This window comes from Hyaena hyaena, unplaced genomic scaffold, assembly GCF_003009895.1.
Source record: "Hyaena hyaena isolate Hyena2069 unplaced genomic scaffold, ASM300989v1 scaffold_603, whole genome shotgun sequence".
Lineage (NCBI taxonomy): Eukaryota > Metazoa > Chordata > Mammalia > Carnivora > Hyaenidae > Hyaena > Hyaena hyaena.
In genome coordinates, this window is record NW_024081235.1 from 1,010,106 (window position 1) to 1,024,553 (window position 14,448).

General features: G+C 54.5%; 1 protein-coding gene across 1 annotated transcript in view; it reads left to right on the forward strand.

Moving 5' to 3' along the window:
• The first annotated feature begins 1,282 nt into the window (after positions 1-1,282).
• Positions 1,283-14,448, forward strand: part of RPS6KA2 (ribosomal protein S6 kinase A2) — a 153,550-nt gene continuing 140,384 nt past the window's right edge. The window contains 1 exon segment of the mRNA XM_039257159.1: positions 1,283-1,588. Coding sequence (XP_039113090.1) covers positions 1,490-1,588 — 99 coding nt within the window. The 5' untranslated portion in view covers positions 1,283-1,489.

The following is a 14,448-nucleotide window of genomic DNA, read 5'->3' on the forward strand; positions in this document are numbered from 1 at the left end:
CAGCCAGCAGCTGGCCTGAGAGCCCTGCCTCAGGACGCTGGCTGTGCGGGGCCCAGTAAGTCATCCGTTTGAATAATTTTCTATATACGGGGTAGGGAGAACGGATGTGCCTTTGTTCTCCAAGCACTGCCAAGGGAGGTTTCCCCCGAGCGCGTGCGGACCCGGTTGTCCCCGGGGAGTGGTCCCAGGGCTGCGGGGCCGAGGAGGGGTGCCTGGCGCGCTGGGAACCCTCACGGAGCCCCTGGGATTTCGGGTTCATTTCCCAGGAGTGTTTGCTAATGAACAAAAGTTTTGCTCGGCACAGAAGAGCATGGTGCCGAAGCGTGTATATGGCTGTTTGAAGGGAAGGAAATGCACCCCCAAGCTAGGGAACAGCCCCGCAGGCCGGGGAGCAGAACCAAGGGCCGCCGCCGCTGGAGCCGCTGGGCCGCGCCGCGTCCGCCGCTCGCCAGGCAGGCGCCGCCCGGGACGCTGGCTGGCGGTATGGGCGGGGACCGGGGCTGTGATCCAGGAGTGCTCCCAGGGAGGAGGAGGGGGAGGAGGGGGAGCAGGCGCGCCTCGGAAGCGGGACGGTGGCGCTGATTGACGGTAACGGCGGGGTCCAGGCCAGGGGCGGGGCGGGGTTGCTCGGACTCTCCGGGGCCGAGGGGGAGGAGGGAAGAGCTTGGGGCTGCGGCGCTGATTGGTGATAATGACGGAGGCGGGGCGGAGGGACGGGCGCTTATTGGCGGCTGTGGTGGAGGGCGGGGCGAGTCGGGGCGGGGCTGCGCGGGGCTGGCCCTCGCCAGGTGGTGGCCGCGGGAGGTGGAGAAGAGGGGGAGGGGGAGGAGGAGGAGGGAGCATCTGATTGGCGGTAGTGGTTGTGGGCGGGGCGGGGCTGCCCGGGGCTGGTCCACGCGGGGCGGCCTTGGCAGCAGCCCCAGCGGCAGCAGGAGTAGGAGGGAGCATCTGGGGCGGCGGGCACTGATTGGCGGTAGTGGTTGTGGGCGGGGCGGGGCTGCCCGGGGCTGGTCCACGCGGGGCGGCCTTGGCAGCAGCCCCAGCGGCAGCAGGAGTAGGAGGGAGCATCTGGGGCGGCGGGCACTGATTGGCGGTAGTGGTTGTGGGCGGGGCGGGGCGGGGCGGGGCTGCCGGAGGCTGGTCCCCGCGGGGCAGCAGCAGCAGGGGAAGTAGGGGGAGGGGGCGGTGGCACCTGGGCGGCGGGCACTGATTGGCGGTAGTGGCTGTGGGCGGGGCGGGGCTGCCCGGGGCTGGTCCTCGCAGGCTGCAGGAGGGGGAGGAGGAGAAGGGAGGAGGGAGCGTGGAGCCCCGGCGCCGTGGCCGGCTCGGCCTGCCCTTTGTGCCCGCAGCCCGCGCCCCGCGCGGATGGCCGCCGTGCCGGGCTCCCCGGCGGCGCGCGCCCGCCCGCGGACCTGACCCCGCGCGCCTGGGATGCGCCGGGAATGCGCGTCCTCCGGGCCTGCGGCTCCTCCCGGCCGGGCGCGGGGCGATGGAGCTGAGCATGAAGAAGTTCACGGTGCGCAGGTTCTTCTCCGTGTACCTGCGCAGGAAGTCGCGCTCCAAGAGCTCCAGCCTCAGCCGACTCGAGGTAAGTGCCGTCGCCTCCGCGCGCAGGACCCAGGTCCCCGCCGCGCCCCGAAGGATGCTGCGGTCTCTCAGCCATTCCGAGCCCTTTCTATTGTCACATGCGCGGTGCCCACAGCCCCGTGGCTGGGAGCTAAAGTTCTCCGAGAGCCGGTCCGGTGTTTCTACAATCGAACGCTGTTGTTGAGACTTAGTAATAACCGCACCGGTCCTCGGGTTCTCATCGGGGACGAAAGTCTGCCCCCATGGAATTCCCAACTCATTTTGTTCCCGGGTCTGCGCAGGATGCGGGGCGGTCCCCGTGCCCACCCAGGTGCCCCGGGTCCGGAGGGCGTGGGGATCCGTGCAGCTGGGCTGTCGCTCGCCCCAAGTCCCAAGAACAGAACCTCCCCAGCGCTCCCCGCGGCTGTGGGTCGGGCTGGGTCGGGTCTGCCGTGCGGCGGCCCACGGCCGTGGCGTGCAGTGAGCGGTGTAGCGTTGCGATGTGTGTCCATGTATAAAGGTAGCAGCACCATCTACTCAGAAACGATGCTCGGTAGTCAGGTGCCTGATGCAATATCCCTGCAGCCCCGGGTTTGATATAGATTCGCCCTGAAACCCAGAGGACCCTGAAAATTAAGGTCCTTTTCTCCTGTCCCTCATCTTGTCGTCTTTGGGTTCCCAAAGTCATCTGTGGACAGTTCTCTGATGTGTTTTTTATTTCAACAGTCAAATCTTCTCCTTATCCCAGTGTCCAAATTACATCGTTGAATCTATAGATGACCAAACGGTGGAACCTTGTTTAAGTCAAAGAGACATTGTGATGTTGGGGGAGGGGCTGGCGACACAACCCGGCGTTTCCCCCCCTCCCCGGACATTGCCCTGGCCTTTGCCACAAGGCTGGCGCCTATCTCCGTTTTGATTTGTTTCTGATGAAGTCAAATTAATTGGAGCAGTGTCACGTTTTTCATGTTGGCTTTCTTTGTCCTGGCTGCCATGATATTGATACAGGCGTGGGTTGTTACAATTAAGAGATCTTTAAGCAAAGCTCAGGGATAGACATGAATGCAACAGGGAATTACTTGCATAAAAAGTTTCTCTTACAGTATCCCTGAGTCAGAATTGGACTAGAAAGGATATTTGTGGCTGTTGCTGAGGGTAAAACATATTTTTCAAACAAGTACAACTGTTAATCAAATAATGGAGGAGGGCTTGCATTAAATCTCACATTGACAGAAATTAAGCATATGTTCATTGAGATAAATTGCTTTCCTGGATCTCGGGCACTTTTAAAAGCTAAAGTTGGTAAGAGTACAAACTCAGAACTGTATTTACCTTTATGCCTAATGAATCTTTATTCATCAAATGCCAAGTTCATTATACAGCTCCTTGTCTCCTTTCATTTATTGTCCTTGCCTAAGGGAGGCACATGGGTGAGCAAACTCCCGGTGCTGTTCTGGAAGACCAGTAATAGATACCAGGCTGAACTAGTGGAGGGCCCGGAATCCTATATAGCAGGATATACATAACCTCCCGTGTTATGGTTCAGCAGAGAGAACCGGATTTTGAAAGTACCTCAAAAAATAATATAATAGGGGGCACCTGGGTGGCTTGGTCGGCTGAGCATCTGACTTTGGCTCAGGTCATTACCTCACAGCTTGTGACTTCGAGCCCTTCATCGGGCTCTGTGCTGGCAGCTTGGAGCCTGCTTGGAACTCTGTGTCTCCCTCTCTCTGCCCCTCCACTGCATGTGCACACTCTCTCTCTCTCTCTCAAAAATGAATTAACACTAAAAAAAAAAATGTTTAAAAAGAATATAATAGGAAACCAAGAGGGGAATAGAAATGAGGTTTCTTCAGTGTGAAAATAACATTTCTAAAAATCATAAATACACCATCGGATACGCAGGTCAACTGACCAGAAAGGAATGTGATTGATCTATCAGCATGTAATCAATAAGCACTTTATACAACTTGGATGCTGGGTGCTGGACAGCAGCGTTAATAGAGACTGGTCAGCGCAGATACAGTGCTCTGTTCTCTACAAATCCATTCACCGGTGTCTTATGAAAAGTCAGGTAGGCATGTGTTACTATCCTCATTCTATTGCTAGGAGGATTGGCCCCCAAAATTGAGGATCTTGATGAAAGCTTTCTGATTCATTCTGCACTTGCTTTTTGAAAACCTAGTATTTGTTCAGCCCTTTTCTCAGCATTGGAGATCCAAAAACCACAAGTCCTGGATGCCCTGGCCTCACGGTGCCTCCACCTAGTGGGGATTCTAATAAGCCGCTGACCCTGTGCTTTAGTCCAGTAAATAACTGGACCAGCTGCCTTTCTTTTTCCAGAGAAGGCTGTTTATTCATTTGCATGTCCACAGCAGATTATAGGCCACGAGGCACTCATCAAAAAAAAAAAGAGTAAAATTTCGGGGGGAAGTCCGTCCATAGTTTGAGGTTGAATAATAGGATGTATAAAGCCATAGCATGGGTATATATTTCCTCTGTTTGGACTAATGAAAAAAATAACTCATTTTGTAAATAGGAACATATTTTTTAGTTGTTTCTGTGGAATTATTTTGTAAAATATACACAGAGACTGAACATTTTTGGTTTTTGAATTTAAAATCTGGTGGCATAAACAGGAAAGTGACCGTAGCTACTTTAAATGTAAAACCACTATTATTTTATTAAAACAGCCGGCAGGGAGAGACCTCGTCTTACCATTTTCGTACTGTACTCGCGTTTAAATTTAACTTTAATCTAGAATCCAACATTTGGTAAACTCTAACCAACAGAGAAGCCAGATTACTTAATCAGACTGGGAAACAGTTTATGAATTACAGCTTAAATATTTTTATAGTGTCTCAGCATTGCACCAACTGAGGTGGCCAGAATAGTTGACTTTGGCAAGAATGGGGAGTTTCTAAACGGAAAGTGGATATCTTTCCTAGACCTCCTTGGGCACGCCGGAGAAAGGCATCAGGTTTCGGCGTCTGTGCTTCGCCCTGATTTCAGGGTGTTAACAACACTGTCTGAGGACCTCAGCACCTCCTTGGAAGGCACAGCCGTCTTCTGATGCAGCCATCCACTTTACAGATGAGGAGACGGAGCCCAGGGAAACCCAAAGGGCTTGCTTATGCTCCTGGCCCCTAGAATGTTGTAAAGGAGGTTCTCACTGTAAAGACGTGTGTCGTCTATCATTCTGGGTTGTGTGGTTACTGGAGTTTACCACATGTTAGTTGGGACTTGATGGAAGGCTATTGTAATCGTTAAAAGGAAATTACTCTGAGGGATATTTTGGAATGTGCCCCAAACCTGAAATTCTAGAGAACTTTTTTTGGAAATTAGAAAGTTCCAGGTGAATCTGGGCTTTCTATCGCATTCACCTGCATTGGATTCTCAAGTCCACCTTTCACAGCAGCTGACTCCTTAAACCCTGTGAGCTTCCTCTCCCTCCAGGGTGAGATGGGGTAGTAGGTAGTTCCTGCCTCGGTGGGGGGTAGGGGGGCTGAAGTGATGAGTGTGAGTTGTCCTGAAGACTTAACGTGGAGTCTGGATGGTAACACTCCTGGTCAAGAGTCATTAGCTATGGACGCTGATAAATATTTTCTGGGTTTATTGACATTTTTCATGTTGTCCAGCCTCCCCTGGCTCTGTGAACCTTGCCTGCAGACCTCGTGGCTTGTGCCACCTCAGTAAACTCTCAGCCTGGTAATTAAAAGAGTTTAGACGACCTTCCTGTGTGCCTAGGGGAAGAAAAGGCCAGAGATCAGTTTTCCCAGGCTTCCTTCTGTACTGTGCTCTGCTAGGATCGGCCCCATTTGCTAAGATAGAGCGCCGTCGCCTGGTTGGGATGGTGATGTTCCTCTGTCTTTATCTTACGTACTCACCGAGTCAGCTGCACTGATCCGGGAACCCGTTACCAGTCCGGGTCTCGAAGCCATGGCATTACGAGTTGAGGTGGCTTCTAGAGTCAGGAACTGCCCCAGCGTCAGTGCCCCAACTGAGCGAGCTTTGGGAAGGAAGCCTCCTTGCCTCGGCCTTCGGTTCCCCAGGGGAGACCCTAAAGGTGTGACATCCAAGCTCCAAAGTCTGGCCTGGGGGCCATGAAAGGTGGAGAGGGGTTGGCTGGGAAGGGCTTGGGGGGATGTGGTTTTTAAATGAATAAAAAGTGATATTGTGTCCTGAGGAAGATTTATCTGCCAACCCGCTAAAGGTATCAGTACTCAAAGTCAGTCACTTAAGGAAGGGCTATTTTGTTTGGGGTCCCCAAAGCCAGGGAGTCGGTTCTCTTTGATTACCTATCATTTCGTCTGTCTTTGACATTTTTATAGAAAGACAGTTGAGGGTGAGTGAGAAGGACACAAGGCCTTAACTGGGTTACGGATGGTGGTGAGCTGGTGAAGGGAAGGAGAATTTCGTTTATTTATGTATTCACTCAATTGTTTATACAACTCGAGGAATTTTTAGCATATACCACGTACGTTGTGCTGAGCAATTGGTATATGGGATGTGATCTTTATATGATCTCTGCCATCCATGCACTTGACATCTAGTGGGAGAGGCAGACCTGTGAATGGAAGCCTATTACGTTGAAGTTCTGTGAAATTACCACATAACTGGACTTAAGTGGTCTCATTACATCGATTGTCAATTCATTTCTATTTCCCACGGTCGAAGGTCACCAAGCATTATCTGTGTGTACATCTGAATATTTTTTAATTGCTTACCCCCTTTTAAAGGGAAGCATGGTGTCCTAATAAGGTGACTGCTGAGGGACTCTTAACCAAATGCTGTGAACGATGTTGGCTCTAGTCATAGAGAAAAAGAAAGTTTCCTGGGAAGTCAAATATTAAGGCTTATTCTTGGTGCTTGATAGGTAAGCTCTTCATCTAGATCTTGGGTGGTTTCCCGGAAAACCATTTCTAATTAAAATAATTTTCAGGTACTTTCAGTAAAGGCACCCAGAAGTTCTATGTTAAGCCTAATTAGAAAAAAATGTTTTTAACATTCATTTATTATTGAGAGGCAGAGGGAGACAGAGCATGAGCAGGGGAGGGGGAGACACAGAATCCGAAGCAGCTCCAGGCTCTGAAATGTCAACATGGAGCCCAACGTGGGGTTTGAACTCATAACCCACAAGGTCACAACCTGAGCGAGGTCAGACATTCAACCGACTGAGCCACCCAGGCACCCCTGTTAAGTCCGATTTTTATTGGGCTTTCAGAAGAGAACAACAAAAATCAGAGAAGACTACAATAAATAGTCCATATTGATAAGTACTTAATTTGCTTATCGTTCTGCTTATGTATGTTTATTCTATTTTAAAGACACTAAAATCAGGGGCACCTGGGTCACTCAGTTGGTTAAGCAGGTCATGCTCTCACGGTTCGTACCATCAAGCCCCGTGTCAGGCTCTGTGCTGACAGCTCGGAGCCTGGAGCCTGGGTGGGATTCTGTGTCTCCTTCTCTCTCTGCCCCTCCCCCGCTTGTGTTCTGTCTGTCTGTCTGTCTCTCTCTCTCTCAAAAATAAATAAATATTTAAAAAATAAGGACACTAAAAATAATTTCTTTGTGGCCCTTTTTTTGTGATCAGCCTTATCTCTGCCATGTCTGTCAATACAGAATTTCTCTCCCTACATGGAAGGAAACTCCCCAAAGTATTGTTGCTTGCTCAGCTTAACGATAACCCACAACCCTCGGACCAACTCACTGCTTGTTCAAAAATACGTGAAAAGACAACCCAAAATATTGAGATTTCACCCAGTTGTCTTTTTTCACCTCATTTGCGCATTCTTTCCACAAATCTGCGCACAGACGGCCTTCTGCCGCACAGCCCGGCACAGCCGAGAAGGTTCCACTGTTTCCTGCTCTCAGAAGCCCAGGAAAGAGATGAACGTGGACTAGGCAAACGACGGCGTCTGACTTCTTACCCGGATCTCACTCTGTGTCTTGCCTGAGAAACTTCGTGAACAGGGTCCTGGGCGGGGCGGATTAGCAAGTGGGTAGGCAAAGCCTGAACTGCCTGATGCAGGGAGGGAGGTGGGGAGAGTCCCGCTAACCAGCATTGCGGGGGTGAATCCGTTCCGAGTGCTCCAGCGGAAAGTGGGGAAACTGAGGCTGGGTCTGTTTTGTACGGAGTTGGCAGCCAGCAGCTGCGCCGGGAATAACCTTCCTCTCTGTCCGGAAGGTTCTGGGCTCGTCAAGCCGGCACGAATGGCGTGCTCTCCGTGCTCCGCTCTTATTTCTGGTGACGCCGGGACGTTGTGGTGTATTTGTCCCCCAGCAGTTTATGTTTGCTGATATATTTTCACTGGTAAAAGCTATTAAGTTAAACTCAAGTAGGAATTATCAACAAATAGTCCGTTAAGCCACAGAGTGATTTAATCAAGCAAATGGCCGAGGCACAAATACGTTCAGAATAAACTGGTTCATCGTATCTGCTCGGCAGCTGCGTCAGAAGCACCTCCTGCTGCGAGCTCACGAGGGGGCGCCGTGGGAGGGGGTGCAGCGACGGTAACCACGGGCCCCGCGTGGGGGGGGTGCAGCGACGGTAACCACGGGCCGCACACGGCCATGGATGGCGAGTGCGCGGGCAGCACAAACCTGTGACTTCCCACCGAGCAAGCAGGACTCTGTGTCTCGAAGCACCCGGCTCGTTCCGTGACACGGACTCTCCCCCACCAAACCGTAGTCAGGCTCCTCAAGTCTCCGACCTTGGGCTCCTGTGTCCTCCTGGGCTGGGTCTACAGGCCCAGTGTTAGCAAGAATCCCGCCAAGTCCATTTGGAGAGAACTCCCCCCGCCCCAATATCTGACCCAGTTCCTCATCCCCACCACTCGGCCGTGGTGTCTGCTCGCGCCCGCCTGCCTGCAGCAGGAATCCTACTGGGTCAGTCTAGAAAGACCCTCCCCGCCCTCCCCGGCCCTCCAGCCCTGCCCGTAAATCCCCACTCTCCCTTCTCACATCCGAGTGGAGCTCAGTGGCTCTCTGCTACCTCGAAACCGTGTTTCTGTGCTGGCGGAAATCCAGTCTTCCACGCTGTGGTTAGCGAGTGTCAGAATGATCTTTGCTGCCCAGCACTTAGTGTTGTGGTCATCTGCGTAGTATCTAGAGATCCATGAAGGGGTGGCCCAGGAACACCGGTCAGGGAACCCTACCAGTCGCACCCGGAAAATACAGAGCAACCACTTCTCCATGAGCTTTGGTTTACAAAGGTCCTCGGGACCCGCAGGCACCATGCCTGTCCAGGCGCCCCCTCCCGGCCACTGGGCCCGCCCCCCGCCATGCTGGCCACCGCACTTCCCTCCGCTTTGCCAGGTGCTTCGCCCTTTTGAGCTCCTAACTGCTCAGCGACGAAACAGGGAGAAACACAGGCTAATGCTACCCCCGAGCTATTAAATGCTTGAAAAGTGAAATGCGCCTCATCAGGGAAGGGTCTGCACTTGGCATTCTGCGGGGTTAGGCAGAGCTGGCCTTGGTTGGACCCGATCCGTGACAGGTTTTGCACTACAATACGGAAACATGAAGTTTCTCCCCTCTCTCGCCCTGCTGAGTACACATCTGCTTCGGGTTAGTATCATTAGCACAAAGCAGCCTTTCCTAAATTGTAGCTCTGTTAAGGTTACCGAGGGGGATGGTTTAATCGACATCTTTGTTGTTTTAAATGTAGGTCATCGAATAGGAGCTCTTGTAAAAGAGAAAAGGGGAGTTCATGCGCTGACGCAGAATGGCCGGGGCTGGGGTGTCGGAAGAGGGGGTGAGGCGCTGGCACTTGGGCTCTGGCTCTTCACAGGAAAGAACGGGGACTGTTCTGTCTCCCATGTGAAATTAACAGGATTCAAAAAACCGACTCCACGAATGAGTGCTTAGACTATTGGCTGTTGTGTTTCCTCCTGTTGCCAGAGAAAGGAGGGCTCTGAATAAGGCCCGCGAGCCAGGAGAAACATGCTTCATGCCCTGGAATGATTCGTGCGCAGGGCTTTCCGGCGTGGGATTTTCAGATTTAGCCGGAACACGAGTCTGGGAGCTGCTTTGATGTGTGTCTGCAGTTAACATGAGCTGGGACACTGCAGTGAGATGACCCGGCCACACCGTTCCCCCAAGGCCAACGGGCTCATGGCGTTTCCTAAAACACGCAGCTGAAGGTGTACGGGCAAGGCGGGGAGGGGCCTCACTGTGACTCTGACCCAGAACGGGACGGTGGAAGTGCTCTCGCGACTGCTTACGAAACTGCTCTTCTGGGACCCAAGGGTCACGCTTTTTATTTTTTAAGTTTTATTTGTTTTGTTGTTTTTGAGAAAGCACACAAATGGGGGACGGGCAGAGAGAGAGAGAGAGAGAGAGAGAGAGAGAGAGAATCCCAAGCAGGCTCCACATGGTCAATGCAGGGCTCGAACTCATGAACCCTGTGATCATGATCTGAGCCGAAATCAAGAGTCAGATGCTCACCCGACTGAGCCACCCAGGCGCCCCCAGCAATGTTCACACTTTGGGCCCAGGATAATCGCAGACTTTGTAGAGCTAAGGTTGGATATGATATTCATTTCCACATGTATTTTCACATCCAAAGTATAGTGTAGACAGACAGCCCCTTTCTAAGGATGAAGACAAAAGAAAGCACCCAACTCGAAAACGTGAGTGCAAGAGAAGGCCCGAAGATGCCTTGGAGGGTCTTCCTGTGAGGAGGCGGGAGGGAGGCCAGAAGGGCCGAGGAAGCCCAGCGGAGTCCGTGCCTGCGGGGCCCCATTGCCGTGGCTGTCAGCCAGTGAACCGCTGAGGTGCGTCCTGGCCATGGCCCAGGAGGCGAATGCACGAAGGTGCCTCTGGAGACCCTCCTGTCCAAGGTCTTGGTTGACTCTGAAGATAAAGGAAAGGAGAGAAAACCAGACGAACAAAGCAGAAAAGAGCGCTTATATTTAGAGCACCTTGGGCTCTCGCATTCCGCGTAGATGATAGTTACTTTCAGGACCCGGACAGATGTGCTGGAGCGGGGGCTTTCTAGCAGAGTGCCCTCACCCCGGAGAACCCCACGAAACAGCACGCGGTCGGGCACGCTTTTCTAGATCTTGTGTTTCTAAGTCTTGCATGAATTTTGATATGTAACTTAATCAAGACTTTGTAGCCTCTGTTCTGACAGCGAAGTAAATAAAAACGTTTGCCCTGGGGGTCTGCTGAGGCCAGTCTGCTAAGGGCCTGTGTATGTGTTCAGTGAGCACTTCAACCTGTAAATATTTAGACTCTGTCTTAAAGCCTTTTTTTTTTTAATTTTATTTTTAATTTTTGAGAGAGACAGAGCTTGAGCAGGGAGGGGCAGAGAGAGAGGGAGACACAGAATCCAAAGCAGCTCCAGGCTCCGAGCTGTCAGCACAGAGCCCGACATGGGACTTGAATCCACAAACCATGAGATCATGACCTGAGCTGATCAGTGTTGGACACTCAGCCGACTGAGCCCCCCAGGCGCCCCGTCTTCAAGTCTTGATCAGCACGCACTACTTTTTTCTTTGACAGCCTGTGCTGTTGAGGCTGGTGGCATTAGGATTCCAGGAGTTGCCGTAAGAACATACGAGGTGGCTGTTAAAATGAACGGGCCTGTGCACGGGGGAGAGAGAAGTACAGACTGGAGGCCCTGAGGGGCTCCTCCTTACTGGGGTGAGAGGCACGGGGAGGCGTGGGGGGGCTGTGGCACGTGTGCGCCCGGGCGTCCATCCCTGCATCCCTGCCTCCACTTCATGCAGAGCGAGGGGAACCTGGTGCCTCTCCCCATCTGTGAGCGCAGCCTTCTGCCCGCACTTCTTGGGCTGCACCCTGTCAGCCGGCCCATCTGGGGACCCTCCCTCCACCCCTGTGTCGTCCCCTACCCTGACTGGCCGTCCCTCGGCCCCTCCTCCACACCCAGCCTCCCCCTTTGCGGGAGCTCCTCTGTGGCATGGGGCCGGGTCCTCTTTCGTGGGAGGACTGGCTCTGGAGCACGTGGCTCCGGGTGGAGAAGCTCTGTGGGCCTGGGGACAGAGGCAGCCGGTACTGCATGGCCCAGGATGGAGTGCGGTGTGCCGCCCTGGGTCCTCGCCCAGAGGGTGGCTTGCGTTCAAGATCACACCAGAGGGAAGGAAGGTGTTGGCAGAGAAGTGACTTTGTTGTAGTGACGCTCCTTGTGGTGTGGGCTCCGTCACCCATTTCTGTGATGTTCTAGGTTTTTCTTCCCCAGTCACGTACGCTCCCGCCGTCCAGCCCGGGCCTCGGGAGCTGCCCCCACAGTCGGAGAAGAATGCATCTGTCCTCTGCTGCCCGCAGAGTGGACCCCGCTCCTCTGTGCCAGCTCAACGCTTGTCGCCACGTGTGACCTTCTGGAAAACACGCAGCTGGCGCAGAACCAGTCAGGCTCGCCTCCAGTGGCTCTGTGCGGGCAGCACGCGTGGCCCTCGGGACTGTTTTCCTTCCATGTCATATATGGTCGCTGTCCGTGTAGCACGTGGTTTCTGGGTCGCTGTGTGTGAAGTCCGCATGGGACACACAGGGCCAAGCGTGCTGGGGCAGCCCACGGCCTCTGTAGCCGGGTGGCGGGCTGAGCAACGGCCCCAGAAGAGATCCAGCTGCGTCCTCACCCCCGGCCCCTGTGAATGTGACAGTATCTAGGGGAGACTGGGGTGGGGGGCAGAGGACGTGATGACGGAGGAAGAGCCACCTGAAGCGGGAAGACAAGGCCTCAGCCGTCCAGGAATCTCTGGGAAGACCAAGCCCTGTCCCCACCAGGGACACCGGCTTCGGACTCCTGGCTTCCAGAAGTGTCAGAAAAGCCCGTGTTCTCGTCAGCCACTGAGTTGGTGGTGATTTGTCCCAGAGTGGACGGGACTCGTACCAGAGTTCAGTTGGTTTTGGGTTAAGCCCCCAGTTGTGGAAGCGGCAGCCTCGACCAGGGCCTCAGCTCAGAGGCTGAGCACCTGCACACATCTCAGGCCAGCGTGTGAGGGTCCTGCCCAGCTCTAGGCTGGTGGCTGATGGCCCACCACCAGCCATGGCCATGGCTTTCTTGGAGGCTCTTGGGGCGCCTGGGAAGCCCAGTCTAACCATTGCTCAGGCATTAAAGGTCTGGGGAACACTCGCCCCAGGGGTGAAGCTTCTGCTCATGGAGTTGGTGGTCTCGTGGGGAAGAGAAAAAGACAGATTGACTAAGAAAAATGTGCAGTAGTGACAGTGTTGGGGAGAAAAGCCACACCCAGTGAGCGGAAAGCCAGGGGACAGAGAAGGGCAAGTTCTGATAGGGTGGCCCAGGAAGACGTCTCGGGGTCACTTTAGCAGGGAGAACAAGCAAGGGCACAGCACCCGGTGACTGAGTGTTCCTCAGGGAGAAGCAGGTGCATGGGCCCTGGGGGGGGGGCAGCTGCGGGCCGGCATGCCTGGGGTGGGAGGAGCAGAGCCTGGGGGGGCAGGGGGAGCCGAGCCCCGGGGCGGGGGGGGAGCTGAGCCCGGGGGGGGCGGGGGGAGCAGAGCCCGGGGGCTGGGGGGGAGCAGAGCCCAGAGGAGCTTTACAGGTGGGAGTCGGATCTCAGCCTCAAGGCAGCAGTGCCCCCAAAGGGGACGTTCCAGGGAGTGATGGAACTATATCTGCCTCAGAAAACCTCCCCCAGATGGGGTGTGGGAAGCGGACCCCTGGGTAGGGCAGAAATCTGCATTTGATGAGGGTGGCCGGGCTCACAGCTGCGCTAGACCTGGACCCCAGCATGAGAGATGAGCTGTGGGCACCGTCGGGGGGCGCTGCCCCGTGGCGGCCCTGCTGACCCTCAGTGGGGAGGCCCCAGAGTGCCGGCTGGGAGCCATGCCGGGCTCTCCTTCCCAGGGGCTAGTTTAGGGTGCCCGGACAGCTGCGTGCTTTGCACGGCAGCACGGAAGACAGATGGCTTTGGGAGGTGCTCGGTTTGCAGCACTGAACCACACCTCCTGCCCACCCCGTCCCCGCCGTCCGCGGCTGGTCACCCCCTAGGTCAGGCTTGTCCCCCACACCATGTCGGAGGCGCTGGTAGGAGGCTGTAAGTGCAGAGGCAGGCATGTGTCAGGATTCGATTTTTTTCCTGATTGTGAGGTCAAACTTGCCCTCCAACTTCGAAAATCCAGACCCACGCTTTTCATTAAAGACTTGAAGTATTAAGGAAAGATCCTGAAAAGTTGATAAGAACAGACGGCTCGTTTTCTGCAGGCTGTACCTTCTCTCTGTGTTCAGATGACACCAAACAATGATTTATTTTTAAAAAGAAATAGCTGGGGCGCCTGGGCGGCTCAGGTCATGATCACAAGGTTCGTGGGCTTGAGCCCCACGTTGGGCTCTGTGCTGACAGCTCGGAGCCTGGAGCTGCTTCAGATTCTGTGTCTCCCTCTCTCTCTGCCCCTCCCCCACTAGTGCTCTGTCTCTCTCTAAAATAAATAAACACTAAAAAAAATAAGAAATAATCAAGGGATGGCCGTGGAGGAGAGTGAGGAGGAGAGAGGGTGGAGGGAAGATGGGGAGGGCGCAGGCAGCAAAGGGGACGCGGGCAGGGACAGCTGGGCAGACATCCAGAGAAGGAGGAGTGACAGAAGGACGACACGGACACTGAGAGGATTTGGTAGTGTCCCCTCCGGAGGAAACCCCATCGTAACGTGGGAAGCAGTCATGCTGTCCTGAGCGTGCACGCAGCCCGACAGGCGGGAACGGATGCAGAGCTCCCCGTGGGCCCCGCAGACGCGTCTCTAACCTTCGTTGAAGACACAGGGCTGCTCAAAGTCAAGGGGAGAGGCAGTGGCGCGGGACAGGGCTCCTCGCGGCGGGGCGCAGAGCAGAGCAGAGGTGCAGGACGCGAGCCTGGAGCGAATTCGGCGCGTGTACAGGCGTCTTCTGCTTTTCCGTGGTCC